General features: G+C 31.9%; 3 protein-coding genes across 3 annotated transcripts; 2 read left to right on the top strand and 1 right to left on the bottom strand.

The window, feature by feature from the left end:
• Positions 1-4,104: 4,104 nt before the first annotated feature.
• Positions 4,105-6,225, top strand: LOC129313295 (receptor-like protein kinase THESEUS 1). The gene has a single exon (XM_054956255.1). The coding sequence runs from the start codon at positions 4,105-4,107 to the stop codon at positions 6,223-6,225; it is 2,121 nt and encodes a 706-aa protein (XP_054812230.1).
• Positions 6,226-11,650: 5,425 nt separating this feature from the next.
• Positions 11,651-14,857, top strand: LOC129312517 (lysine-specific histone demethylase 1 homolog 2). The gene is made up of 2 exons (XM_054955162.1): positions 11,651-13,633; positions 13,779-14,857. The coding sequence occupies exons 1-2, from the start codon at positions 12,103-12,105 to the stop codon at positions 14,471-14,473; spliced, it is 2,226 nt and encodes a 741-aa protein (XP_054811137.1). The 5' UTR covers positions 11,651-12,102; the 3' UTR covers positions 14,474-14,857.
• An 871-nt stretch (positions 14,858-15,728) lies between these two features.
• On the bottom strand, positions 15,729-21,666 carry LOC129313294 (protein ULTRAPETALA 2-like). Its single transcript, XM_054956254.1, has 4 exons — positions 21,633-21,666; positions 18,203-18,370; positions 16,967-17,303; positions 15,729-15,975 (listed from the first exon to the last, which is right to left on the bottom strand). The coding sequence occupies exons 1-4, from the start codon at positions 21,664-21,666 to the stop codon at positions 15,729-15,731; spliced, it is 786 nt and encodes a 261-aa protein (XP_054812229.1).
• Positions 21,667-23,872: the final 2,206 nt, after the last annotated feature.

The following is a 23,872-nucleotide window of genomic DNA, read 5'->3' as shown; positions in this document are numbered from 1 at the left end:
ATCTTGCCAATGAATATTGACTGCAGAGAAATTGCTATTGACAAGTGAGACATTGGTCATTGACAAGAACAAATATATCAAGTTCAAAAATTCCCTTTAAAGAACAAGTTATGAGAATCTATTGACAACTTGCCAAAGGCCGTTAACTATAAGGAAATGAATATTGATAAGTGAGACATTGGCCATTAATAAATGATAAAGTTCTTAGTATATGAATTTCTTTCCAAAGTGCACAAGTTAATTGATGTTGATATTGACAACAAGTTAGCTCGTATTGACAACATATAAATTGGCAATAACAATGTTTCATAGCAAAAAATATGAATGAATGGACATGCACCGAAAAAAAAGTTCCATGTGCATTAAAAAAAAAATACACTTGTCTCTAACATTCACTAGCATGGAATATTAAATGGTTCTTGCAAGTTTTGGAAGTATGGCCAGTCTCATAGTATCTTCTATAATAATAAATCTTTTTTTTTTTGAATTTGAGATTCCCTTCTTTTATCCCTTGGGAGGTCTTCTAGTTATTGAGCCTCCAAGAAAGTTTGGGTCAACAAATTTGTCATTATCAATGCTCTTGGACTTGGACAATCATGTGTGGCTATTGCATATGCTACAATATTTGATGAACATCCCTTAACCTTGCAATTCATAATGATCTTGTCTATATTATTCTTCATAAACTTATATGAAAACTTGTGTAAAATGTTGTGCTTGTATAATGCTTGCCTAAAGTCCCCACCATTGGAAAAAGTTTGCCCTTTACCTGTAAACAAATTCCTTTCATTTCATATAATTTATTTCAAGTATTGGTGTAGATACCATTTCAAGTTTTCCCTTCACCTTAAAACAAATCTTTCCTATAATTAATGGTATCATTCTTTTAAACTCTTCTATGTTGTCCCTTCTTTTATTGTTCTTGTTCTTATACCTCCCACATTTTGCATATTTTCTTGGTAGGCATCATCTAGAAAATGTCCCCTTATATGAAAAAACATAATAGATTTTTTCTAAAAGACTTTCTATCTTACAGGTCAACCTGCACCACACACTGTGTATTAACAATTATCCATAGATAATGACAACAAATGCATAAATTATTGACAACACGTAGTGTTATTTTACAATAAATATTTTTCAACAAATAATTCTCACACTAGATTCTTGGGCATCATTTAGAAAATATCCTCCTATATGAAAAAAAAACATAATATATGTTTTCCAAAAGAATTTTCCATCTTATAAGTTAATTTACACTACACATAGTGTATTGACAATTACCATAACATAATGACAATACAAACATAAATTATTGACAACACATAGTGTTCTTTCATAACAAAGATTTTTTAACACATACATCTTGCACCACAATCCTTCCATACCTATTAACTATGTGAAATAGACTTGCATAGCTATGCGAAAATTAACCAAAATCATATAGGTTAGATTGCCTTGAACCAATGAACACCCACAACATGCATACCCACGAGGAGAGAAACAGACATGCGAAACCTCATTATTCTACCCTCAAACAATAATAACCCAATTGAAATCATTAACAGGGGACATATTCAGCACAAGTTAGTTACTCGATTTAGCAGTCATTGATCAAAATGGCAATGCTCTTCTTTTTTTTTCTGAACAAAATCCTATAGTCATGAACACCTAATTTACTTAGATGATTGAAATAGCAGCAATCATAGATACGAGGAAGTGAGAATTACCCTACCTTGATCATTGATTATGAATATGCAGCAACCATCGAAAATGATCAATAGTCATGAATCATGGATCATGTGACATGTGTGCATAAAATCTCCTTTAACTTAAGAGGGGTAAATTGATCATTACCTTTTAAAACTTATTCACTCCTGAGTGAGAGAGAGAGAGAGAGAGTCGTACCACGATAGAGGAGAATTGATATTGATAATGGATTAATAAGAGGCGCGGACGCATGTGATGAGGGGGCGAGAAGAATATATCGTGAAGACAGTAAAAACTAAAATGAGATTTCAAATCAAATAAAGTCCAAAGAAAAATAATACTCCCTTCGTCTTAAATTATAAGATACTTTTAAATAAAATCTCACATATCAATAAACTTATTAAATATACTTTATAACCTTACTTTTTCAAAATAAAAATATAAACTTTTAAAAATACCCTTCATTTAATACTCTATTGATAGAAGGATATCGAAGAGAGAGAATATATGAAAAGGATAATAATAAAAAAGTATAATTAATAAAATCTTATTTTTATCAAAGTGTCTTATATTTTGATATGCTTAAGCTTCCCTTAAAATTATCTTATAATTTGATGTGGAGGGTGTATAATGATATTTTAGATTATTAGAAAGATTAGGAAATATTGTGTACAAAATATTATAAATAAGAGTTTCAAAGGCTGTTCAAATGGATCCAATCACTTATATATGTATCTTTTTAAGTATTTTTTTCAAGATATTTAAAGAACTCATAAAAACATCTTGAAAGCTGAAAACAACATTATTGAGGAATTTTTTATATTATAATTATTTCTTTTTTATTTCTTAATTTTTTTTGTGATCATCTATCATGATTGGAGAATGATATTATTTATTAATTTTATTTTATGTTTCTAAAATACTCAATTAAGGTTGGGATGTAGCCAACTAAAGAGCTTGTTTCCACTTTTTTTTGATTATATGCATTTATATTTATACATATATTTTTATTTTTTTAATTATATCTACTTCTCTATTTAATCAAATTACAGGTAATCTTTATGAATAGGGAGGTGATGAACAGAGAACTTAAATTTATAAAAATAGACATAAATAATTAGGTTAGGGATAGTTATAAAAATTTGTGATGAATTAAAAGTTAAAACTATAAATTCATGGTTTAATTAGTTGATAGGGCATTATTGTAAGAACAAATTCAACACTAGCTAAAAAATGATTAATAATTTGGGATAATATTATGATATTTTAAGAATAGCTACCATTATAATTTATTAAAGAATCAATTTAAATAGTAGAAAGTAGTGACTGGTCGGCTTTCCTTGTCTTTATTTTTCCCTTATTTTTATTTTTTATACATTTTATCGAATAATTTATTTCATTCATTTCACCTATTTGAATTGGTAAAAGCACAATCTCAATCTCTCAGGGAGACTTAAAATATTCTGAGCAATTAATTATTGTGATCCCTATGCTTACGGGAATGATCAAGAGACTTAATTAAAAGGTCGGCCACAAAGCACATGAAAACATTGGAAAAGCATATCTTATTATTAATTTGATTAGATGTACTTATTATGTCATAGTTTATAAGACACTTTTTAAATAAAAATTAACATATCAATAAAATTGATTAAACGCTAGTCAAAAAAATAAAATTTATTAAATACTCTTATTTGAAATCTTATTCTTTTAAAACACAAATATAAATTTTCTAAAATATTATTCATTTAATATAACTTTATATATGAAATACTGCTAAATAGAAAGAGAGAATGCAATAAAAAGGAAAGGATAATATTTAAACAATTATAATTAATACAACCTTATTTTTAATCAAACTACCTTTTTTTTAACCAAGGATAATATCTTATTAATATATACACCAGTATTCAAAAGGCCAATTCCTGCTCAGCTTCTTGGCACATTCAAGCCCCTCCTCTGGTCGTTTTGGAAATATTGGATTTGAGAATCTAGAAATGGAGTAGGTCCGCACACACAAACGTTTGGTAGGACTTTTCACCTGGATTAGGTACTTTCATGTAATTAATCAAGTGCCACGCATCGAATTACCATCCTTAATTATTTGTAGAGGGCTCAGAAATTCTGATATATCTTGCCTTTTTCCTCGGTCACATTTAACTCTCTTAAGACGCTTTTTTAAAAAAAAAAAATTATGATAACTCTCTTAAGACTCTTACCGTAGACTAAAATGAAGACTTTTTTCCAAAGAGATAATCATCACTACTATAAATTAGAGAAATCGTTCGAGCATATTGACGCATACATAGATTGAATATGATGAACCTCCAGATTTATTACTCTCTCATTCTTCTTCTGTACATAATCCATTCATCCACCTCTACATCCACACACATGCCATCTCTTGATAACTACTTGATTGCTTGCGGTTCTTCTCAAAACATTACTCATCATGGTCGAACTTTTCTTCCTGATTCTCAACATCCCTCTGTTAGATCTGATTATGAACATTCTGATTCTCTATCTAATTCTTCTATCTCTGTCTCTCCGATTTACCAATCTGCAAGAACTTTCACAGCCTCAGCTTCTTACAACTTTGACGTCAACCACAAGGGCTGGCATTTCATCCGACTCTACTTTCATCCTCTTTCTGAACGGTTAGCTTCTGTCTCATTCAGTGTCGTCACTGAAACCCACGTTCTTCTTGATAGCTTTAGATTCAACACTTCTGATAATAAATCTTACTCATCGTTCAGGGAGTATGCGATATATGTGAATACTAACCTTTTAATCCTCACTTTTGTTCCTTCTAGCGATTCCGATATTGCATTTGTGAATGCCATTGAGGTTCTTTCTGTCCCAGACGAGGTATTCTCTTTTAATCATACCTTATCTTTCCCAATGTTCAAAGATGTTTCTCTTGAAACCATGTACCGCTTGAACATGGGAGGTCCCTCTTTTGTCCCTTGTCAAAATGACACTCTTTTCAGAGTTTGGGAAGAGGACGATAAGTACCTCAAGCACAATCCTTCAGCTCTTAATCTTTCTGTGAACCCACACTCCGCAAAAGCCTTTCAAAAAAACATGTCAAGCGCGTCCAATTTGACTTGGGTCTTCCCTGTCAATCCAAAGTTCAAATACATTCTGAGAATTCATTTCTGCGATATGATTAGCAAGTCCAGAAACAGCTTGTTTTTCAACGTGTACGTAAATTCTGATCTTGTCATGAAAAATCTAAATCTATCAGCATTTACTCATGATGTTGGCGTTCCATACGTCATCGACTGTGTCACCAATATCACTTCTGAAGATTCAGATACATTATTGAGTGTCACTGCCGAAGCTAGCGGCTTTGATCATCAGAGCCTTAAAGCTACGTTGAACGGGCTAGAGATTATGAAGATGAGAAACGCCATGAGAAGCTTGGATGAGCTGTCCTCTCATGATAATAATATAACTCCAAAAAAGTCAGCTTTGAAAATCCCAAAAGTAGCAATAATCCTCTTGAGCAGTTGCATGGCTGCTGCTTCTTTGTTCGTAGGTGCTTTTTATTATTGTCGATGCCTAAGAGCTGGTAGTTCCAAATCCAATAACGGAAATGTAAGACTCAGAATATTCACTTTCCAGGAGATTCAAGAAGCAACCAACAATTTCGATGAGAGATATCATATCGGAAATGGTGGTTTTGGGAAAGTGTTCATGGGACATCTCAAAGATGGTACGAAGGTTGCGATCAAGAGAGCAAACCCTCAATCCAATCAAGGCATTGCCGAGTTCCAGAACGAGATCAAATTCTTATCGAAACTTCGTCACCAAAATCTCGTCTCTCTTCTCGGATACTGCTACGAGGATAAGCAAATGGCTCTGGTTTATGCCTACATGGCAGGTGGGTCTCTCAACAGCCATCTCCACGGGGAAAACGTCGTCGTTCCACTGACATGGAAGCAAAGGCTTGAGATTTGCATAGGAGCTGCAAGAGGGCTTCATTATCTTCACACTGGAGCTTCTCAAAGCATAATCCACAGAGACGTGAAGTCAGCGAATATTCTGTTGGATGAGAACTTTGTTGCCAAAGTTTCAGACTTTGGGATCTCACGGAACGGCCCATCTTCTGATAAGTCCCACGTGAGCACTATTGTGAAGGGAAGCTTTGGCTACTTAGATCCTGAGTACTTCAGAACGCAGCATTTAACAGAGAAATCAGATGTGTTTTCATTTGGAATGGTGCTTCTGGAAGTTCTATGTGGGAGGCCTGCTCTGAATTGTTCTCTGCCAGACGAAGAAAAAAATTTGGCAAGCTGGGCATTAAGCAAAGTCGAAAACGACGAGTCGTCGCTGCAAGAGATAATAGAGCCGAGTCTAATTGGGAAGGCGAATCATGAATCTTTGAAGGTGGTGTGGGAATTGGCTAACATGTGCTTGGAGCGAAGGATCAACAGACCAACAATGGGATACATCATGTTATGCTTGCAAGATGCTCTTTACCTTCATCTCAGTACAGAAAATGAAGCCTAGCTAGTAGCTACTGAAGAAATTGAATTCGTCTTCGTTAATAGTCCAGTTAATTAAATATTGTTGTTCCAGTACGAGTGTGTTTGTGTAGGGTTGGTCATTGATTTGAATTTTTAAATATGGGATGGCCGGTCAGTTGGTTAATTGATAATGTTCATGCATGCATGTACAGAAGGTGTATATAACTTCCTTAATTACTGGTTGCGTCTTTTAAATTAGCAACCATGTGTGAGTGCTGTTAATATGTGATGTTTAACTTGTAATTAATGGTAAAAAAAGTCAATTTTATGTTCTCTAATCCCATTTACCGGATGCATCTTATTATCTGATATATATATATATATATTGAATCTTGTAAATATATATGAAGAGCATTAATTTATATATGATTAGAAAACTATATTACTTTTTAAATATGCATGATTTAGAAATGATATATGATCATGTAAACAACTTCAATTAGTTATTAAATAAAAATGAATTAATATATCAATATATTATACAAAAATAAATTAAATGACAGTATATATTATTGTTGGAGTAAATTGGCTCAATGGTCATGGAAAATACAATTTTCATAAATTATGAATGAGGTTTTTGAATATTTTAAAATATAACTCATTCACTAAATTAATTAGAGGTTTTTTTTTTATTCACAGAACAAATACATTATTAAAATGCTTTACATAAATTGATTCATGAATATATTTCTCATAACTAAGTAAATGATTTTAACTCTGAATTAACTAAATCAAATTCTTGTACACACATTCATCATATTTCTCTCCTTTTCACAATAATTCTTTCCCTTTCTTGGTGGGCGGAGGAACCAAGGTGATATTTATATGTTGCTTTCTCATTGTCACACTCTTTTGCAAGAGATATCCCCAACATGACTAGTTCAATTTTGTGCCTCTGTAAGTGAGTCTCATTACTAGGCTTCCTTGTGTGAAAATGAATATAAGCCTAAAACTTTCATTATAGAGAGGTATTTGATTTTCTGTGATAATTTAAGATGTCTAGAATTTTTTACAGCCCATATTTGATCTGTTTTGAGCAAATGATTTTTTTTTTTTTGAGTTTTTGATCCACAATATTTTATCAATAATATACAAATAAACCATATTAGTGAAAAATTATCAACACTATTTAATCTTATAAATATGAAAATGCTTAATCTCATCATTTCTTATGATAAAAAATGAGATTTATTAGTTTAAGTATTTAATTTTTTATGGTAAGCGAAGATGTCCAAGATGTCCAAGATTTTTTTACTAACCGTGTTTAATCTATTTTGGATAAATAATTATGTTTTTTTTATGTTTCTGACTTACAATAGTATATCAGTGATATATAATTGTATATTACTAATAAACCATATTAGGAAAAAATTATCAATATCATTTAATTTTGTAAATACAAATATGCTTAATCTTGTTATTTTTTTTTTGAAAGATGGTCAAATACAGCTCTCTTTCATCTTTAAGTATTTAAAAGAAGGTTTTTGTCCAAAAAATATATTTAAAAGAAGGTCATATTATTTGCAAAGAGGATAATTTTATCATATAAAGCTCAACTAAATATGAAAATGATTATAACATAAAATATAACAAATGTTAGGTAATTTATTAGGTTTGGTTTATAACATGAATTATACATGTGAAAGCTCTTTTGTTGTTGGTCAGCACGGATCCTGCGTTTGTATGGGGCTGATCAAAAAATAATAATAAATCACCGGTAGTATTCCAAATTTAAACTTAAACTTAAGGAGGGTTACACTTTACAGTTAATTTGCAAATCCAATAAATTTCAGTTTGTGCCCAATAATTTTGTTTCCCGATCATTTTGTGCAATTTCGTCCACTAATTAACTCCGCACGTCTGAGATGTTAAAATGTTATTTCTGTTACGTTTGAACAGCTTTCAATATTTTAAAAAAATATATCTGACAATGGTCAATATCTACATAATAGCTCAATTAAGTTGGGATATTTACTTCTACCAAAAAAGAAAATTGGGACATTTACCGATTCTGTCAAAAAATAATCAATTAGAACATTATTTAAAATACGTGTCAAGCTAAGTTAATTGAGTTTTACTGAGTCAAGTAATTAATTATTTTTGGACAAAGAAAAATAGTCAAATAACTGTTAAATCCCTAATAAATTTGGAGTTTTAGTTAGCCCAGATGAAAAGGTTTAGCTGCCTCCACCAAAACGTGAAACCAAACAACCGCAAATATATATCAAAGCTATTGGTCCAATTATATATACTATATAGATTAATATGCTAACTCCAGGTTATGCAAATTAAAAAATAAAAGATATAATAAATTGAATATAAATCTCAAAGTAAATAATTTAACTTTTCTTAGGATATTGTAATTGATAAATTAAATGAGTTAATCCACTTTTAACAAGAAAAATCATCTATAATATCCCATAAAAAAGATAATTACAAAGCCATCTAAAACTAGCTCAGAAGATTAAGGTGAGGTGAGAGGTGGGTAAAAGTAAGAGGTTGCGTTCTTTGTTAGTGTATCAAAAGAACGAGTTAAACAATAAATGAGTCCATAAATTTTAAATTTAGAAATGTAAGTTTGCAATCTTAGGCTCTTTTTTTATACAATATTTTTTTTTAATTTTAAAAATAGTGCAATCTAACTTATACCCTTAATAAATATTAATTTTAACGATTAGTTGATAAAAAAATTACATAAAATAACATCAAAAATTACAAAAAAAATCCAAAATATACAGAAAATTACCACAAAAATTACCCACAAGGACAAAGAAATTTTTTGTTTTGGCTTATTTTTTGTAATTTTATAGTTAATTAATAGTCAAAGTTAATATTTATTAACGATAAAGATTAAATTGCACTGTTTTCAAAAGTTGAAGGAAAACATATATAAAAAAAGAGGCTAATTAACTATTTATCCTTGAAAGAAGAGATAATTTACATGTAGGTTCATCAACATTAATGAGATATAATAATTTTGTTTTAATTTGTGGTTTTCCTTTCCTTAGTTAATTTCTCGGTACTTTCATGCCTCGTTTTGGTCTTGTTTGGTTTGTAAAATCAGGAATATAAAATGCGAGGAGATATACATTTTAGTTTGACTTTTTAGGATATCTATCACATATTCAAATTGCTTTCACTTTGAGTTTGAAATAATGACCATTCAAGCCTACTTGAGCCGCCCCGCCACCCCTCCACCCCCATCTTTTCTTTTCCCCCTCCCCTTCACGTTCGGACAATACATGACTTTGGCTTGATCTAAACTCTGATCTCTTCTATAAAAAAGATTAGATAACTCATAATTTGGTTTAGTTTAAGTTTAATTTAAAGTTGAATAAGATCAAACTTGATTCATAAAAGTTGAAGACTAATCTTGATAGTCTAGTACTCTATTTTACATTTTTTTCTCTTTTGCTCTATAAGAGGAAATAATTCATTTCAACTTGATAAATTCAATTAAAATAACAAAAATACTTATACTTATAATCATATAAAATTTATTACAAAGCATTGACAGCTAATTATTATAAATCAATTTATTTTATCACACTATAATTATAATTATATTAAAGCAGCTATTACTATATTAAAATAATTATATGAAATCGGACCAAATCAAGTGGTCTGAAAGTTCAATCTTTTGTTCAGTCCAATCCAAAAATAAAGTCTAATCTTATTGGATTTTTAGTCCTTTGGGTCAATTTTTTTATAAGACTCGACTAGATTTGATTTGTTTAGGTTTGATCAAGTTGTACAAGACTATAAGACTTTTGCACAACATAACCTTCACATGTGTCTCTCCATTTTCTACATTTATCAAATTTTGGTGCATTCATTTTTTGTGCGTATTTTATCAAATATTTTTAAAAAAATTTCTCCTGAACTATTCATATCATGCATTTTTTATTTGCTAAAAGTTCATTTGGTGAAAGTTTGTCTAACAAAAGTCAATTGTTGTAATGAAATTTATATTTAAATATATTTTTTAAGTATTTAAAAAATGTGATTAAGATTTTAAATAACATAAAATTCAATCTATAATACTAAAAACTTGATATCTAGTCATCTATACCTTTTTAATTTGTAATTTTAAAAAATATGATAAAAATTTGTAATTTTTATTATACATTAATGCTAAAAATTAACATAATTAATTATTCAATTTATAATGCTAAAAACTTGATACCTAATATTATTATTAAAATGATAATTATAATTTTAATGAATTAACTATTTTTTAAATAAAAGAATAAGAGATTAAATTTGAAGTAGTATAGTCAAATAACATCCCACTTTTCAAAAGTTTTAAATAGTTACATTTTTCAGATCTACTTCCAGCCGCTGTTTAGTTGTGCTTTTAGAATGTAATTTTTTACAAAATATTTTACCCAAATAATATAATTTTTAACATCCTAAAAATAAAATATTGCTCTCTGAATGTGAAAAGTAAGATTTTCAAATGGACCCGTCGTTGAAAAGCTTTTTTTTATTTGGGAAACCTCAAGTTAAGGTCTAATCTTAGGTTTGTCATCATTTTTGATATGTAAACTTTACTCTAGATGATTTTTTTAAATAAGAATATTTATGTGAATATATTTTAAATTTCAATTTCATTAAAGCCCCTCGAAACTTACATGATATATTTTATCTAATTCAAGGAACTTTACTTAAATGAATTTCCTCACATGGAACTATTTAACGTCATTCTCTTTTTTTAAGGGTAAATAAGTAAACCATCTCTTAAACTTTAGGTCCAATAGCACTATAGATTTCAAACTTATTTGTTATGTAAATTATTTTTTTAATTTTGAAAAACGATGCAATCTGGCCTAGCCATTAATTAAATTTAATTTTAACTGTCAGTTAATCATAAAATAATAAAAAATAACTTCAAAAATTATAGAAAAGAACAAAAAGAATAAAATAAAGGATCCAAAAAAATTACAAAAAATAATCCAATTTTTTTTGTTGCTTTTATGTAATTTTTCAAATCTTTTTTTTATCATTTTTAAGTAATTAATGATTAAAGTTAACTTTATTAATGACAGGGCCAAAATATATCATTTTCAAAAGCCAATTTAAAGATGATATTATTGGATCTAAAATTTAAAGATGTTTACTTACCCAATTTTTAATATTCTTGGTCTGTTTTTTGGTTACAATAAAGCAGCAGGCTGAAAGCTCAACCTTTGAAAGGCCTCTTGGGCTTGATGGACTTAGAAAATGGAAATAACATTGACTGGATCCAGGCTCAGGCCCATTTCTTCGTTTTTCGGTTTTGAGTTTCACGCGCTCAACAGTCAACAGAACGGCATATAATCTTTCCCTCTTGATTCTTGAACCTTGGTTTTGTTGACCTCTTTACCCTTCACGAGTTCGCCTCTTGCTTGCTTCTAACCCGGAAATAAAATAAATAAATAAATAAATAATAAAATAGAGTTCGCCGGTCGGGTTAGAGAACGTTCGCATCCAATGACTGTAAGCCCTCTTCTCGTTGTCGCATTCCTGGTTTTCTTTCTCTTTTCAACTGTCTTCGTATGATTTCTCAGTGGTTCAACTGTGCCCATTGAATGTTTGTTTGATCTGTTCTTGCGGGGAGGAATTTAGGATACTGTGATCGGTTTCTGCAGAAAAATGCTGAAAAAGATATGCGCATTTAATTACGCAGTGATGAGTTAAAAGTTGGTTTTGTTCGTTTGGTGGACTGAGAATACAACTTCGACTTTTGGTGGATTTTCTTTTGCTGACATCTAGTTTAGGATGGATTGGTAGAATTTTAAAGGGTTGTGAAGTTAAGCACGTCACTAGGGCAGGAACTGTGGTTCTTTTCATTTCTTTTTTGGAAACCTAGATTGGAATTATGGAAACTCCATCTTCTCAGGGATCCATTTCAAAGCGGGCTTTAAGAAGGAAATCTAATTTGCGGAACTATGATGAGAATCTGATGGATGAATTGTTTGAAAAAGAGTTAGGCGGTGGTTTGAAAAAGAAGAGTAGGACTAAAGAAGATATAGAGAAGGAGACTGAAACTGAGGCCATGATTGCTTTTTCTCTTGGGTTTCCAATCGATGCGCTTCTTGAGGACGAGATTAAAGCTGGGGTTGTGAGACAATTGGGTGGAAAGGAGCAGAATGATTATATCGTTATAAGGAATCATATATTAGCTAGATGGAGAAGTAATGTAAGGACGTGGTTAGCCAAAGGGCAGATAAGAGAAACTGTTAGCAGTGAGTGTGAACATTTGATAAACTCTGCTTATAATTTTCTTTTGTATAATGGGTACATAAATTTTGGAGTTTCACAGTCAATCATTTCTCAGATTCCTGAGGCATCCGAAGGGTCTGTAATTATTGTAGGTGCTGGTCTTGCTGGGTTAGCAGCAGCAAGGCAGCTCATGTCATTTGGTTACAAGGTAGTAGTACTAGAAGGTAGGAACCGGCCTGGTGGAAGAGTATATACTCAAAAGGTGGGACTTGAGGACAAAGTTGCTGCCATGGATCTTGGTGGGAGTGTTATTACTGGCATTCACGCAAATCCTCTTGGAGTTTTGGCTCGGCAGCTTTCTATACCACTTCATAAGGTCAGAGACAATTGCCCTTTGTACAAGCCAGATGGAGCACCAGTTGACAGGGCAATGGATTCAAGTGTTGAATTCATTTTCAATAAATTGCTAGACAAAGTTATGGAATTGAGGCAAATTATGGGTGGATTTGCTAACGATGTCTCTCTAGGATCAGTCCTGGAGACACTCAAAATGCTGTATGCTGTGGCCCGAAGTACTGAGGAGAGGCAACTATTGGATTGGCATCTGGCAAATTTAGAGTATGCAAATGCTGGATGTCTGTCAAATCTGTCAGCTGCCTATTGGGATCAGGATGATCCTTATGAGATGGGTGGTGATCACTGCTTTCTTGCCGGTGGTAATTGGAGACTGGTAAAAGCTCTATGTGAAGGAGTTCCTATTTTTTATGGAAAGATTGTCAATGGTATTAAATATGGAAATGACAGTGTTGAGGTTATTGCGGGGGGCCAAACCTTTCAAGCAGATATGGTGTTATGCACTGTGCCTCTTGGAGTTCTAAAAAAGAAGACCATCATTTTTGAACCTGAATTACCAGCAAGAAAGCTGGCAGCTATAGAGAGGCTGGGGTTTGGGCTTCTGAACAAAGTTGCAATGGTTTTTCCTTATGTGTTTTGGGGGGAAGATCTAGACACATTTGGGCATCTCAATGAGCATAGTCATCAACGGGGAGAATTCTTCTTATTTTACAGTTACCATACTGTTTCTGGAGGTGCAGCACTCATTGCACTGGTGGCTGGCGAAGCTGCACAAGCCTTTGAATTTACAAATCCATCCATTTTGCTCCATCGTGTTTTGACCATCCTCAGAGGTATCATAAATTATAATGCTTTATGGCTCAGCAACAAAAGATTAGATGCCCCTTTGTACCACCTCTTTATTTATTGAATTTTTTGGATTTTAGAGTTTTTACTCAGTCTTCCTTATCAATTCACGTGTTTTATCTGTTTCTGCAGGTATATATAGTCCTAAAGGTGTCATTGTGCCTGATCCGATACAGACAATTTGTACAAGATGGGGCAGCGATCCTTTTTCTTATGGTTCATACTCTCATGTCAGCGTGCACTCATCTGGCAATGATTATGATATACTCGCTGAAAGTGTTGGAAACCGGCTGTTCTTTGCTGGTGAGGCCACAAGTAGGCAATATCCAGCCACAATGCATGGTGCTTTCTTGAGTGGCTTGAGAGAAGCATCTCGCATTTACCAAGCAACTCATTTTCGACAGAATAATTCTAGAAAATACATGTCGAAGAATATTGGACCGCACAATGATATATTGGTAGATCTATTCAAGAAGCCTGATCTGGAGTTTGGGAAGTTTTCTGTATTATTTGATCCTTCATCAGAAAACCCTCAGTCAAAGGGGCTTATGCAAATCACTTTTGGGAATGCTGGAGAGAATTACAAGGATGAGTTACCAAGTTACTATCTGAATACCACAAAGCTGCCAGTGCAACTTTATACTATTGTATCTCGTGAACAGGCATACCACCTTCAGATAATTACTGGAGGGGATGAAAATAGGTTGTCATATTTGATGAAAAGCCTTGGCTTGAAGCTTATGGGGTCCCATGCTTTAATTAATGATTGCAACTCTTTGGTAGCTACTATTGCTAGCTCCCGAAGAGGCAGGGGAAGGAATCGCTAACTTAAGTGGGCCACACCATATCCTTCAGTGATTTTAGTTTCTGCATGCGAGCATGCCAGATGATTTTCTTGTGCCAGGCCTATATAAGATTCACCAAGTAGGTTATTGGTTTGTTATGGGAGATATAAGTTTTTGCAAAGGTTTTGACCAGAGATGATTTTATGCCTGAGGGCAGTCTTGGGTCTCGTTGACTTGTTAGCTGTATCATATAGCCATAGCATAGATCAATTATGTAACTGTAAGAGAATTTTGAGTCTGTTGAAGGCTTTTTACTAGCAGTTTATTGTGACAGGAGGGATGGTTCAGTACACTGGAGTGGTACTGGACCAAACCATTGTATCATTTATCAAATTCTTGAGCTCAAATCAGATAGACATTAATATACACCCCAACACTGTATTGCTCAAAATTCTATGTTCATGTGTGCATGCATCTTACGTCTTTCTTTAATTCTATGGTTTTAAAAAATTGGATAGGACCAGCTGATTTGACCAGAAAACTGATGAATAAGTGCTTAGTTAGGTCCAAAATTACTTGGAGATCGAGATTTTTTTTTTCCTTTCAAATACCCGTCTCTACTATTCATCATTTGAACCAGCCATTTTGTGGGGGAACTTTTATATATATTTTTAGACTTAAACCAAGTTTCTAAACCATGTTTTGTATATCTAAGCTTTATACAGGCAATAAGAAAGAAAAGCTGGTAAGCAAATGGTAATAAGTTTGTATGTATAAAATCATAAATTATAAAACAAGTACATGCTAAAATGGTGAATCGTGCTTGGTATGATCTGAAATCGAGGTAAAATTAGGGACTAGTTTAGAAGTGGTTAAAAATTTAAACTATATTTCCAAGCTGTGTTTTCTATATGCCTATAGCTTATATAGTAAAGAAGAAAAGTTGAATTGATAAGCAAATAAGCAAGAAATATGTATATATATTATAAAATTGTAATAAATTATATAATGAATATATGCATTACAAATATATTTTAAGTGAATCCCCTGAGCACTACTAAGCAGCAAACATTACACCAAAGCATAATCTTTCAATATCAGTTCCACGGAAGAGGTTTTTGTATATCTACAGAAAGATTCTTGAGAAAGTTCAGCAATTCACGAAAGGGGACAACATGAAAAAAACAAAGATACAAAAAAGTAATAATAATAAATCAGATAGTTCAGTACTTCAGCTCTTCTGCTTCTATAGGAAAATCAGATTTTGCATGATCAAGAGCCTAAGGCTTTCCTTCGTTCATAAGTCAGTGCACTCTCTGCAATTGCAGTTCAAAAATCGGCACTTGAGACAGCCAGTACAGTTACAATACTTGCAGCCGGGGCACTGCTTGACAAGCGGACAACCTCGGTACATCTTTCGATTGTCTCGCTCTTCCTCATCCTCACAGGTTATTCTAAAACACGAGAAATTCTTATATCTATCAGCAAGCATAAATGCATACGAAGTATCGATTTGGTCTTTTAGAGTCTTGTTATTGATATAGCTATGAGTGTGAAGTCAAAACTGTGTGACAGACATCACGCATCGAAACATAAAATGATGTAATAACCTAATAAGGTAGACACATTTTTACCTCCTTGTCATGTAATTTTTCTGGTGGTCCCATGTTTAAAATAGCACACGTATTACAAAACTGATAGTCTCTGTTACCCCCAGTATATTGTCGCTGTTGAATAAAAGGGATGACAAAAACCATACAAATAAAGGACGCAAACAGAGAATGAATGAATGATACTCTGTTTGTCAAGTTCAATCAACCTTATAACAATACAAAGGTGGTTTATATAAATACAGAATTTGTCCTTCTGTGAGCACTGTTAGCGAGCCACCAATTTGCACATCTATTAAGTTCTCGGTATATATTACCGAAGCTTGACGTTCCAATCTGAAGCTATCAGATTATATTCCTAATTTCATCAGTCATATGTATGCTGATATGTTTAAATCACTATAAACATTAGTAATGGTAGCTAGATATCGCACAATATATAATTAGCTAATAGTAAATTGTTATTCAGCTAACAAATAACCACTAACTACGTATTATATTCATGTAACATAACAAGTGCAAGGGATGCTTCTAATTGAGCTTTACTGTTTATTCTAACAAGCTTACGTGATTGTGGAAGTTGAGAGATATACATGTCAGATGAGATGCGGAACCTGAATAGCTTGTTAATGCCATACAACCAGCTTGTTTCTTATCTTCTCTCTCTGGCTCTCTCCCTTTGGCCGGGGGAGCATCCTTAAGGGGAGAAGAACACAGCTGGCTACCCAATGGTTTCAATTTTCAAGTTGAATTTATGGGTCTTTTCTACTAATATATCTCTTATCCAACTCAACTCCATCTAACGTGGATTTTTTTTTTTTTTTTTCAGTACCAAGCAAGTGAACTCACACTTCGGCATCCCAACATTTCTCTCTATAAAACCTATTACATGATCATGGAGATGAGAGAGATAAATTAAACTTACTTATCATAGGGCCAAAGAGAGCATTCCCAAGTAGTGTTGTTCACGGCATCATGGTAGTCCTTAATCTGCTTCATGGTGCGACGACGAAACCTGCGTTGTTTGTGGCAGTTGGAACAGCGAATGAAGAGATCATTATGGAACTTGTTGTTGCGACTCGCATGCTTGATCCAGTTAGCCGCATTGGCCTTGTGATTGTAGTATTTCATTACTTTCGACTTTCCCAGAGCCAGCCTCTCTCCTGTGTCTTCCACTTGAACCCATATGCTGCTTGTCCACTTCCTCCCCTTCACTTCCTTCATCCCACCATGCTTCTCAAATTCCTTTGGAGTCACATCCACTGCAATATTCACACCAACTTTTTGGATTATTCTTCAGTACACAGACAATTAAACGATGAAACATGCAAGCATGCATTTCCCACAATGTTTTCTGTTCATTCATGCATGAAAAGCTGATATATACTTCATGCACATTCGGGAACCTCACATATATAATAGGAGAGGTTTATGAGTCCGATGTAATATGTATTATCAAAATTTCACCAGAAAAAGGATGTTTATAAGCATGTCAATCTTTTAGAATATGTTTTTCTTTTAGACTTGTGCCTATAACATGAATATTTTCATTGAGAGATCAGGAGAAGAACATTGACATGAGTTGTCCCATGTTGGGAGCCTCACGAAGAGAGTGGACTTTATAATGAGTCCATGTATCTGTATATGTGATTAGTTTTTAATTTACCAAAAGTCCATTTCTCAAGTAAAAGTCAATTTTTATAAGTTCATTTATGAAAAGTTTATTTGCATTTGAATATATTTTTTAAAAGCCATTTTGAAAAATTGAAAGTTATTTGAATAAAAGAATCAGATTGAAATTAGCTCCTAATCTGGCTACATTGCAAAAGTTATTGGCTTTTCAGAGTTAATGGATTTTCAATTGGATCTCAAATGTACTTTCAAATCAACATAGTAAATACCCCAAACAACATTTATGTTCAAATGACCTGTTAGTACCTTTTAAATGAAAAAAAGTTATATCTAAACATTTCCTATCTAAGCAAATAAAGTTATAAATATCCTTATAAGTATTATATGAACTTTGATAAGTTTTTGAAATTTAACTCATCTAAAAAATTTCTCTGATTTTTAGAGAGGGAAAATGAGAAAAAGGGTGGGGTGGGGGAATTATTGCCTTTTTCGCAGCCTTGATGACATTGACAAGTGATCAAGAATTGACCATTGGCTTCGATTCTAAGTTTGCCACCAAAGTCTCCATATTTCTTGTTGGTGAAGCCACATCCAACTTCCACATAATTCAATCCTTTCTCATATCCTCTTATACCTTTCAGCTCTTCTTCATTGAATCTCTTTCTTTTACTCTTCCCCACCGTTCTATTTCCCTTTCCTGTTCATTTCATTAATTCACAAGTTAACCAAAAAAAACATAAAATAATAAAGAAAATTGTGCTATATAATGTTTTTGGCTATGATGTTTAAAGTTTTGAGATACCAAAGTGATGATTAATTAATTAGTGGCTAGGTATTAAAAATTAAAATTGCTCCCTTACAAATGATATGAGGTGTCTAGCTAACTTCTAAATTATTAATTTGCTAAAAATAATTATGATTATGATATTTATTATACAGGAGACAATATCCAACCTACAGATTTTCTCTGCACAAATGAAAGGAATTAAACGATACAACAATTTGAAAAAAATGTGTCTTGCATCAACATAAAACATATATCACTAACTAGAAATTTCAGATCTAGAAGTATTAAGGGAGAAAGATACGCATAACATTAGATCGCAGGCAATTATATGAAATATAGGGTCCGAAAAATGTGTATCACCTCAAAATTGTTTAAACTTTAGGGGAGAGAAGAAAGGAATAAGTCGATCTACATGATAATAAGTAAAAATTAATGAATAAAAAAAAATTTATTCATACGGTAATCGTACAGTGCTGAAAGTTATAAGCTTATCAATTATATACATGACATGTCACTCTTTAGTTGAAATTGTGTTAGAAACCATGAAGAAAATAAGTCGAAAAGGAGTCCAAATCACCTCGCAACATTTCAATATTATTGAGCTGTTTTAAGAATCTCTTCTATCTCTTATCCTTATCGATTCATTCATTTTTTTCCCAAATACTCCATTTTAGGGATTCGATGGATTCGGTTCTTACAAATTGAGAGCTTAAACTAAGCAGTCGCACCGTTCCTTTTAAATGAAAATAATATTAATTTATTTATGAAATTATACATGTCTATTAACATTTTCATTTTTAAATAATAATTAATAATTTTTGTTACATTACTTATGTGTTAAAGCCACGTGTCAAAAGAGAATATCAAAATTAGATATTTTTTGTAATAACTATGCTGGATATTTTACTTGGATAACATTGTATAGTGTATAATTTCATACTCTCTTAATAATATTAATTACTCTAGGACTTAATCAATTACTCCCTTCGTTAAAAAATATAAGATATTTTTTAAAGAGTTGGATGTTAAAAAATATAAAGTATTTTTAGTTTTTTGAGGTGTAATCATTGACTTTTTTTCAAAAGTGTCTCTATTGATGAATAACTTTATATTTATTGTAAAGTATTTAATAGGAGTAAATATAAAAAAATGAGATTAGTTAAAAAGTAGGTAAGTATTTTATTGAGAGTGTGATTTAGTTAAAAATACCTTACATTTTTTAATAGATGTAGTAATATTTTAAAATCAAATCATTCATTTCATTTGACTCGAAAACACCCGCAATAAAAAAGTACTTAAGATATAAATGTGAATGTTCATTAATTTTTATTTGATGGTACATTAATGAATTAACTAGTTTAATATGTTAGAATTTTTATATTAAATATGCTTAAAGATAGTATATTTTATCAAAATAACTTAAGTTATTTAATTAATACTTCTTAAATTTATATGTTTATTATTTATTTTTTAATATTTAGATGTGAGACTTTCTTTTATCTTTTTATATAACATTTGGCCAAATATATATATATATATATATATATGGGGTCAGTAGCCGATCTTGCCATACATTCTTTGACATTAAATTGAAATAAATCAATACATAAATAAACATACAATGTTTGACATTAAGATGAATTTCTTTTTTAATTTCATTACCGGGTGAAAAACTTGAAGGTATTAATATCTCTCATCTAAACTAATCCAAACTCTTATCATGTGAGATTGTTAATAGTAACAGTGGTCTCACAGTACTTTCAGATGTCTTTAACATATTTATTTAATATTAAAATTAATTTTAAGCAATATTCCATATACAACAAGAACAAGAGACAGCAGTACAACAATATTAACTAGCGTTGAAAATTAAACCTAATGATTAAAAAAGAGTAAGGGGAGAGTAAGAGAAGGACTTGGATCGATATTTAAGTGATTAAAATTTAATATTTTATTAAAAAATTTTATTTTTTATTACAAATATAATATGCTCTACTAGTAGTTTGAATTTATTTTTCTATTTTATTATAATTTAGCATTTATTAGTAGTGAAAAATTAATATCAATATTATTATTTTTTTAGGTGAAAACTAGATATTTCATTCAATAAAAAATGTGTACAAAAGAATATATAGCTACATATAAACTAAAAAGCAAAAACCAGAAGCCACCTCAATCAAGTTATGGGATGTTAGTCATATAAATTAAAATAATTAGTAAGACTAAAAGCTAACTTAGCTAGGTAATCAGCCATCCTATTATCATCTCTAAACAAACAATGAAATTGGACATCTCGATCCCTATTCAAAAGTTAATTTTTTGGTTGAATTAATAATATGTTGAAAAGAATAATAATTACAGTTATCGCTTGTGATTATAGAAATGACATTTGCACACCCACAAAAAGCCTCCACAATCTCAAAACATTTCTTCCAACAAATTTTAAGACCTTTGCTTTGAGAATATCACAAGTTTCAAAAATAGTAGACGACAGTTTACCTAATTTGCAATTAAAACTCAAAATCCAATCTCTAGTAGTATCTTTCAGAACATCTCCATGAGCATTATTCCAATTGGAAAGAGTTGAACCATTTGTTTCTAGTCGAATAGCGCAAGAATTCTTGCGAAGCTAATGATTAACCTGCCTTAAATGAGTATGTGAAGGTAATACTTGTTTCAAATTCATATTAGCTACTACTTTGAAAAAAGTAGTTAGGTTACCCAAATATCTCCCTCTTGAAAAATATATCTACACCGATCTTTCTAGATGTCCCAACATATGTAAGCAAAGAGGTTGTCCCAATGTACATTTTGAACAAAAGATTTGCCTGTAAATGTCCCAACATATGTAACCAATCTAAAATTTGTCCCATAAATCTGGTGATGAACTCTCTCCACTAATGTTTGGCATGTCTGCAATCTTGAAAGAGATGCATCGTGTCCTCCATCTCCCTACATCCAAACGGACAAGTTTTTGTGAATGACATTCCTCTTCTTTCCCTTTGTAAATGACATTCCTCTTCTTCCCTGTAGAGCTGTTGTATAGACTCTCTCGTGTGCTGTCAACCAAGTGAGTGTCTATTTCCACACCCAACCCTTCCTTAACTCTTGGTTCCAGACTCAAAAAGTTTCCATCAGCTTTAGCTGCAGTAACCGGCTCTAGTTATAATACCAGCTCTAAGCTCCTTACATGCGGCTTCTGACATGGCTCCTGTCAACTTCAGTATTGTGATTGGGAACCTTGAGTATGAAGGAGTGGGTAACAATGCAAAACTTCCTTCTCCCTGCTTCTTTGTTAATATTTTAAATTTGAATAGTTTGAATTTGAATTTCAAATTGAACCGCCGGCATCAGAAATCGTGTCTTCACTCTCAAATACCACGGCTTAATTTATTATCCTACCATTGATCCCAGACTTCTTTCATTCATGATTCATGCTATGCAAGGCTGTGTGAAGTTAGAGATCAGCCCAATATCACATCCAAAGTTAAATGGTATTAGCGTTCAATCTTCCGGGAGTACGTCTTTTCGGTTGAGATGACCATTGGTTCTTAGTGCCGATTCTTAGTCATCTTCCTCATCCTCGTCTGCGTTGTCTTCATCCTTTCTTCTCTTCGTTTCTGAGTAATTTTTTTTTATTGTAATTTCCCTTCCCTTTCCTTTCCTCTTTCTAATAGTGGTGCCAGGACTTTGGGTGAGGGTTAATATTTTTAAAATTGATAATTTAAAAATAATTTAATAAATTTTCTTAAAAAGCATTTATGAATTTTATTATTATATTTTGCGTGACTTTATGTTTCGGAATTGTAGAGCAATTATCTCATTATCAATACTAACGAAAATATCTTTTTTAATATGAGTCACGAAATAATTATTTATCAATAGATCTTCTATATAATTCTACAATTAATTTTTTACAAACTTCATAATCGAAAATACTCTTTCCACCATTATTGTGACGATCAGTAATATAATTACTAACTTTAAGAGATCATAAATCAAGGGATAAATTATATGTCTTTTGGTTTCCACAATTTTTTTTTTTGCAAGACTACCAATTATTTTTAATGATACAAATTCAATGTTGCTTTGCAAGACTATTAATAATGTAAGTCTCAAATTAATTATCAAGTATTATTAAATTAAAGGAAGAAAACTTACATGAATAGAACTTGGAAAAATTCAATTAACCTCTCCTAATCAAAATTTTGGGTTCAAATTTTTTTTTTGGCCTCTAGTAGAACACATTTAAAATTTTTTTGGAACCCAATCTTTTTAAAGTTAGGTTAAAAGGTGTAAAATATTTAAACCCAAAGGTGCAAAGTAATGAAACAAATGACCATTCCTTATAGGCTCATAATTTTATTTGCCCCCCGAACACAACTCAGCGCCGCCCAAGCTTCCTTCCTCGAGTGCTTCACCGATGGCTGCAAGGCGTCCCTTCTCATCACCAAAATGAAGAACTCCCTCAATCTCACTTACCAGACCAGCAGGGAGCTGGTAAAGATGGGTGGGGGTCCTTACTATGACGTCGCATCGTGGCAGAAGGACGGCCTGCTGTCCAACATCTCCAAGCCAGCGAAGAGGCTTCTGGAGATGGACATGTCTATGAAGTAGATCATGTTCCAGTTCACTTCTGAACGAGCTGGGCTTGCTGTTGATGAACTACTTGATTTCTTAGTTGTTTATGATCTATAGGCATGGAGCATTAGACGATTTTTTCTCCATTTCTGGTTGGCATTGGTGCTAGTGCTAGACGTCCAACTTGAAATTTGGTTGGCTACAGGTGATGCTTCACAACTTCTAATTATATCATAATTTTTGTGCTCTTCATCTCCAGTCTTATTGTCATTACCATCCCTTTTTTTATCAGCTCCTCTCCCGTCATATTCATTTTTTTCCCCCGGAAAAATCACAATCAAGGATTGCTGAAAAAAATTAATTGCGTTGCAGGACTAAATAATTTTGATATTATTTTATATAACTAAAGGACTTAGATGTAATTAAAATTATTATCTTTTATGTATATTTGTTGTGAAGGGGAATTGATTGTTGTCAAACTGAAAATAAATTTTTTTTTTTGAATGGAGATTTATTTACTAAATTACAGCAATTTCTCTATATTAAGTTGATATTTTGTAATTGTTAATGAAGGACTTGATTATTGTTAGAATAGAAATGAAACTTTTTTTTTTTTAATAGGGACTCGTTCATCAAATCACAATACTTAATTTTTTCTATTATCAACTTAATCTTTTGGAATTATTAATAAGAAATTAATTGTTGCTAAAATGAATATGAAATTTGTTCTTTTTTTTTTTTTAATGGGGAGTTGTTAAGAGTGTGTGTGTGTGAAGGGTTTGTCCTTTCACACAAAATTTTAATTCAATTTTGGTCCATTGGTTCTACAAA

This window comes from Prosopis cineraria, unplaced genomic scaffold (assembly GCF_029017545.1).
Source record: "Prosopis cineraria cultivar Desert tree isolate PC_DT_omini unplaced genomic scaffold, ASM2901754v1 PC6, whole genome shotgun sequence".
Lineage (NCBI taxonomy): Eukaryota > Viridiplantae > Streptophyta > Magnoliopsida > Fabales > Fabaceae > Prosopis > Prosopis cineraria.
Note: the sequence above shows the minus strand (reverse complement) of the source record. Positions and strands in the feature narration are given on the sequence as shown.

What these genes read in the sequence shown, in the direction of transcription:
- LOC129313295 (XM_054956255.1), top strand. Translation starts at nt 4,105, where the DNA reads ATGCCATCTCTTGATAACTACTTGATTGCTTGCGGTTCTTCTCAAAAC.
- LOC129312517 (XM_054955162.1), top strand. Translation starts at nt 12,103, where the DNA reads ATGGAAACTCCATCTTCTCAGGGATCCATTTCAAAGCGGGCTTTAAGA. An exon ending in TGTTTTGACCATCCTCAGAG is followed by an intron (nt 13,634 to 13,778) that starts GTATCATAAATT and finishes CTGTTTCTGCAG; the next exon opens with GTATATATAGTCCTAAAGGT.
- LOC129313294 (XM_054956254.1), bottom strand. Translation starts at nt 21,666, where the DNA reads ATGTCAGAAGCCGCATGTAAGGAGCTTAGAGCTG. An exon ending in ATGTAAGGAGCTTAGAGCTG is followed by an intron (nt 18,371 to 21,632) that starts GTATTATAACTA and finishes TGAAATGAACAG; the next exon opens with GAAAGGGAAATAGAACGGTG. An exon ending in ACTTAGAATCGAAGCCAATG is followed by an intron (nt 17,304 to 18,202) that starts GTCAATTCTTGA and finishes TGAATATTGCAG; the next exon opens with TGGATGTGACTCCAAAGGAA.